Source organism: Phyllostomus hastatus, unplaced genomic scaffold (assembly GCF_019186645.2).
Source record: "Phyllostomus hastatus isolate PE091 unplaced genomic scaffold, TTU_PhHast_1.1 phas_contig_1, whole genome shotgun sequence".
Classification (NCBI taxonomy): Eukaryota; Metazoa; Chordata; class Mammalia; order Chiroptera; family Phyllostomidae; genus Phyllostomus; species Phyllostomus hastatus.
This window is the reverse complement of record NW_025333498.1, coordinates 19,809,639-19,815,656: the sequence shown is the minus strand read 5'-3', so window position 1 is coordinate 19,815,656 and position 6,018 is coordinate 19,809,639. Positions and strand designations below refer to the sequence as shown.

At 48.2% G+C, this 6,018-nt stretch overlaps 1 protein-coding gene across 1 annotated transcript; it reads left to right on the top strand.

Moving 5' to 3' along the window:
- Positions 1-290: 290 nt before the first annotated feature.
- Positions 291-2,869, top strand: SP5 (Sp5 transcription factor). The gene is made up of 2 exons (XM_045829730.1): positions 291-471; positions 1,189-2,869. Exons 1-2 carry the CDS (start codon positions 421-423, stop codon positions 2,332-2,334), a joined length of 1,197 nt encoding a protein of 398 aa, XP_045685686.1. The 5' UTR covers positions 291-420; the 3' UTR covers positions 2,335-2,869.
- The last annotated feature ends 3,149 nt before the right edge of the window (positions 2,870-6,018 follow it).

Below are 6,018 nucleotides of genomic sequence, written 5' to 3'. Positions count from 1 at the left end.
CTTCATTAATTGTCCCGCCTTTATCTCCTCCCTTCCCATCCCCCCTAATAATCAGTTCTTTTATCCAGACCAACAAACACACCATAGGAGCTTTGTGGATTCAAAGGATTTGCTTTCGCTTCTGAAAGAGCCGCTATTCTTTGATGATTGGGTAGCGGCAAACTTCAAAGCCATAAATCTTCCCTCTGACTGGCTGGCGGCCCAGCAAAGTCCTTATCAAATTCTTGGAGGTGATCCTGAAGCGCTCAGACCGCGCGCAGGGCGAGCGAGTGGTGTACGGTGAGGGGCGCAGGCGGGGAGGGCCCCAGCTCGCGGATCGGGCGCAAGCTAGGGACTCTGGGCGGCTGTCCGTCCTCGCCTTCTGGTCTCCATGCCTCGGCTGCGCCCTGGTCCGCAGCCAACTGCCCGCAAACTGTAGCCATGACCGCCGTTGCCGTCCTCCGGAACGACTCTCTGCAAGCCTTCCTTCAGGTCAGGGGGCTGGGCTCGGAGGGGGCGAGGGAAAGATGGAAGGGTCCTGTCTCGATCTCTCCTGGTGCTCTCTAAACCCTAAATCTCCAAGAGAGCCTTGTTCAGTCAATGCTGCAGAAGTCGGACTTACGGGCGCCCAAACCAACTTCACACCTAACCATAGAGTCCAAAGTGAGGCCTTTGGGGGAGGGACGCGCGGATCCTGGGGAGGTACAGGGGTGCGTCTGGCTGAGAACAAGGCCCGAGCTCACCCAGCTGGGCCCTCTTGCTGATTTCAGCTTGGGGTGGGTGGAGCAGGAGCCGGAGAGTAATGTGGAAACAGAGCTTGAAAGATGGGAGGGGGGGGGGCGTATACGCAGTCCGGCTGTGGGTGTTTTCAGGCCCTTTTTTACCATGGAGCCGGGAGTCCCCAGTCGGACCCCTCTCCCCTCCCAGTTGTGCCTGCTTCCTCTAAGACTGGGTAGCGTGTCTTTTAACCAAGTGCAGCACTTTAGCGGGAAGCGCTCATGCGCTCCTTGTGCAGGTAGCGCAGGCACCAAAAGTTTCCAGGGACTGGTGGATGCGTGCGTGGGGTGCGGTGGCGGGGGAGGGGCAGCAGGACGGGGGAGGGGCGGCGGTATAATAGCTGGCGTGGGGGTAGCGGGCTGGCCCGGAGACTGCGCTTGAAGCGTTAACCTTTTGTCTCTTCTCCGCCCTCCCCCGCCGCCGCCCATGCAGGACCGCACCCCCAGCGCCTCCCCGGACCTGGGCAAGCACTCACCCCTGGCGCTGCTAGCCGCCACTTGTAGCCGTATCGGCCAGCCGGGCGCTGCTGCACCCCCGGACTTCCTGCAGGTGCCCTACGACTCAACGCTGGGCTCGCCTTCCAGGCTTTTTCACCCGTGGACCGCCGACATGCCAGCGCACTCGCCGGGCGCACTGCCGCCCCCACACCCCAGCCTGGGGCTGACGCCGCAGAAAACGCACCTACAGCCGTCCTTCGGGGCGGCTCACGAGCTGCCGCTCACCCCCCCTGCTGACCCCTCGTACCCCTACGAGTTCTCACCGGTCAAGATGCTGCCCTCCAGTATGGCGGCGCTGCCCGCCAGCTGCGCGCCTGCCTACGTGCCCTACGCGGCCCAGGCCGCGCTGCCGCCCGGCTACTCCAACTTGCTGCCACCACCGCCACCCCCACCGCCTCCCACGTGCCGCCAGCTGTCCCCCAACCCGGCCCCCGACGACCTCCCATGGTGGAGTATCCCGCAGGCGGGCTCCGGTCCGGGGACCTCCGGGGTTCCGGGGGGCAGCCTGTCCGGCGCCTGTGCCGGTGGACCCCACGCGCCCCGCTTCCCTGCATCAGCGGCCGCTGCTGCCGCCGCCGCTGCTGCAGCCCTGCAACGGGGCCTGGTGTTGGGCCCGTCGGACTTCGCGCAGTACCAGAGCCAGATAGCGGCGCTGCTACAGACCAAGGCCCCCCTGGCGGCCACGGCCAGGAGGTGCCGCCGCTGCCGCTGCCCCAACTGCCAGGCGGCGGGCGGCGCCCCGGAGGCAGAGCCGGGCAAGAAGAAGCAGCACGTGTGCCACGTGCCAGGCTGTGGCAAGGTGTATGGCAAGACGTCGCACCTGAAGGCGCACCTGCGCTGGCACACGGGCGAGCGGCCCTTCGTATGCAACTGGCTCTTCTGCGGTAAAAGCTTCACGCGCTCGGATGAGCTGCAGCGGCACCTGCGGACTCACACTGGCGAGAAACGCTTCTCCTGTCCGGAGTGCGGGAAGCGCTTCATGCGTAGTGACCATCTCGCCAAGCACGTCAAGACGCACCAGAATAAGAAGCTCAAAGTCGCTGAGGCTGGGGTCAAGCGGGAGGATGCGCGGGACCTGTGAGCCCACCCGGGAGCAACTCTAGGCCTTTCCCCGCCTCGGACTACCCAGCACCTCTTCATGGAGGTGTTGGGGGCCTGAGGGGAGACCCGAGAGATGCATTTGCCCCAGCTGTCTGCCTCCCAAAGCGATGCCAGGATCCCAGCTTCCCTGGCCCGGCCCGCGGACAGGGACCCTGTGCCCAGAAGGAGCAGGGGAGGTAGGGTTGGGAGCTCTGCGGAAGGGTGGTTTCAAGCTCTGAACCATTCCCACCGTCTGAGAGACCTACAGTTTTGGGGTGGGAGACCTCACCCTGGGCTGATCTTGTATATAAGAAAGGCTGCTGAATTAAAGTGGAAGAACCTTGGCAGAGTTGAAACAGTGCTGGGTTTTTTGTTAGGACAGGGCCGGGCTTTGTACAGGTTATTTAATAGCTTTGTTAAAGAATAATTATAATAATTACAACATTAATAAAAATGTTAACTTTTGTCCTCAGCTCCATGCAGAGCTACAGCATGAAATGTCTATGTAAAGCAATCAGCAGTTGCAGCGTGAAAATAAATACGTTAACTCTTAACTCCGGGGTCACCTCTGGAAGACCCCGCTGAGCCGGTCTCATTTGATCTTTTATTCTTCCGGGAGGCTTTACAAAGCGGTCAGGTTTCACCAGGAATTTGGAGCTTCCTGGAGGCTTCTTTGGTGGAAGGTGCTGGGGAAGCGTGTTGGGTGCATGGATGGAGGACATAGGTAGGGCAGGGTCAGTTTGGTGGTACAGAAGGTAGGGCATAATTTTCTGATCACACTAGGAGTCTCTTAAGCGGCCTTAGGACTTGACCGGAAACTGCTGGGCTTCTCTGAAAAGTTTGAAAGTTGCTGCGCATACAACACATGTTCTTTTTATCTGGCGAATTCCCCGTGGCTTTCCATTTGTTGCTACTCCAGAGACGGAGGTCACACTCGAGCTTCGCTTCCTCCTGGCAGCTGGGAATGCTGGTGTCTGGAGAGGTCCTACGACTCGAGGATCTATTTCCAGAGATTTTGGAGAGTTACAGAGAAGCTGAGGGTCCTTGTACAGGTTGGTCTCTGCCCAGGAAAAAGGCATCACTCCTGCACTTCCGCCTCATCGCTGACTTGCTTATTTTGTCTTAATAATTGTGCTTGCAAATCTTAAGTCTTGTTGCACAATAGCCACTTCAGGACTTCTGTCTAGGCCTGTAAGTTTAGTTCCGGTTTGTATCTTGGGATTTTATTATTATTTTTATTTTTTAATCATTGAAGTAGACTAAGATTTCCTCAGGGAGGGGCCAGGAATACTCATCTGGGTTTCTCCTGACTCTAAAATTTGAGGTTTTAAAGTTTACAAGTGTTTTTCCAAATGGCTCAACTCAACTGGCTCATTGATGTTTTCTGGTATTTGAGTTTTTAAACCTGAAACTGAAACTTTAATCTTATGATATAGAATTAGCAAAGAACAGAAACATCCCAAATTTTGTTAATATGTTAAGCTAACATCATTAATGCCAAGTTTCAGTGGAACCAAATAATCTCGTGGTAGTAGAAATGTGTATAAAGTGATAGGATTTCACAGTTTACAAACTGCTGTCACCTTGCCTTTTGTCTGAAGTCAAAGTGAAGGGTAAATTCTTAAAAGTTGTGAGGGTTGTACTTGAGACTATTAAGTAAAACACAAACATCAACATAATTGAGATTAAAAGTACTGTTACACTCCTAAGAAATAGCATTTTTATTCTATTAACTTGGGACAAGGTAGTAAATAAATATTAGAACCATTGTGGAAATATGCCTTAGACCCAGTTATTCTCATGAGAGATTTTGAACTATTTAATGACAAATTAGACTGGGAGTCTTCAGGGTTCTGTACCAGGGAAGGGCAGTTTGCACTAACTAAATTTGCAAGGATGTGGCAGTTTTATGAGCAATAGGAATAAGAAAGATGCTAGAGGGTAACATTAATACACATTTAAGTGTGCAATCTTAATCAAGGTTCTTGTGAATGATTTCTATGAAGAGTTACAGAAACCCTCACATCTGGACCTTGTCCTGGGATCAACTTCAGAGCCAGAGGAGGTTTGTTTGGCAGACAGGGAAAGATGAGTCCTTGTTAGAGACTCAGAGAAGCTAAGTGATCCTTTCATGAGAAAGAGAATGCCCTTGGTAGAGAAAAATGACAATTTTGAAATGAGTCTACTAGCTATGATTGGCAGCAATGTACATTTAGTATCTAAACAGATAAAGTGTTGAAGATCGTTTCCTTACAAGTTCAACTTTGTAGTTAAGAGGAAAAAATACATAAATGTATAAAATTTAGTATCCAAATAGGTGAGGTGTTGAAGATAGTTTTCCTTATAACTATAACTTTGTGATTGTTAAAAGAAATCAGGTAAAATCTATGGAATGTATCTAAAAATACAGTATATTTAATTTTAAAAGCAGAATAAAGTCATTTGATGACATAACTTCATTATGTTTTCACTTAATTGAACCTGTAAATTGAAAGAAGTATGGTGAATGTTGTCTCCAAACAAATTTTGCACAGCTGACTATTCCTTACTGTATCACTGCAAAATCTGTGCTCCAGTTACTTTAGGGGAAAAAAGTTCATGCCATCATCCAAGTGGAAGCCAGAAAGCCACAATAATGTGATATTGTTGTCCAAATGTAGGAAAGTATTTCATACTTATCCTGAAAAAGAAGCTAATGAATGCTCAGAAATACAATTTTGAGTATACAGCATGTATTAGATTACATAAGCTGTTAAAATTTAAACTCGTGCTGCATGCTTTGTTTCATAAAACTGCAAATTATTTTGAAATAAATCTGTGCAAGAAATTGTATGCATAAATGATGGATTTAAGCACATTTAGCAGAAAAATTAATGAAATTCAAATTTAAAAGTTCAAAAGCAAATTATTATTAAATACAAACTAAAATTTATATTTGGAGTTTTGCCCACATCAAAAAAGACAGTTTAAGCTACCAACTGTATTCAAGCTTTACAAAAAGACCCCAGCACCCAATGCCATTAAATTTTAAAAACTAATTGAAGAAAGTTAGAAACAGTTTCTAAGCAACTATTTTAATAGTATGCCAATAATATGTAAAGTGTCATAATTTAGAAAATTTTATAATTAGTGTGATGTGATTATTTAAAATTTAACACTCAATTGACAAACAGCCATTTTTTACCAAGCACTTAGAAACATGGAGAAACTGAGTTATCAATAATCTAGGTAATTTGGAATTGTGTGTTTCTGAACTCGTTAATAATCCATAGTTTTCTGCTTTTTTCATAGGAAAATTGTGCAAATTTACCTTTGGCTGACCACTAATTTGTAGCAGTTCTGATAATGAATGAAAGTAAATTGTGTTAAAGAAAATACCACTAGATTATTCACTATTATATTAGTCTTTTCTAGTTTTGGTTAGGGTTTAAATCTTACCACTACATTGTATATATTGTGAACTTTTTTTTTGCTGTAAAGCAATCAAACAAGACATACCCATTTTTAAAAATTAACCTTGAGCATGCTTATTGTAGAAACCTTTCTGAAACAATATTTACAGAAAAGGCAGTTTTTCACCCCAGTTTGTACTATGTTTCTATGCTAATACTGTGGGGTTTTAAGTAATCAGTTTAAAGCAGCAACTTCTGTGTTTCCTATTGTTTTGATTCTGCTGTGAGAGTTT

Coding starts and splice junctions, on each gene's coding strand:
- SP5 (XM_045829730.1), top strand. CDS start 421: ATGACCGCCGTTGCCGTCCTCCGGAACGACTCTCTGCAAGCCTTCCTT. Junction 472..1,188: donor CTCTGCAAGCCTTCCTTCAG/GTCAGGGGGCTG, acceptor CCGCCCATGCAG/GACCGCACCCCCAGCGCCTC.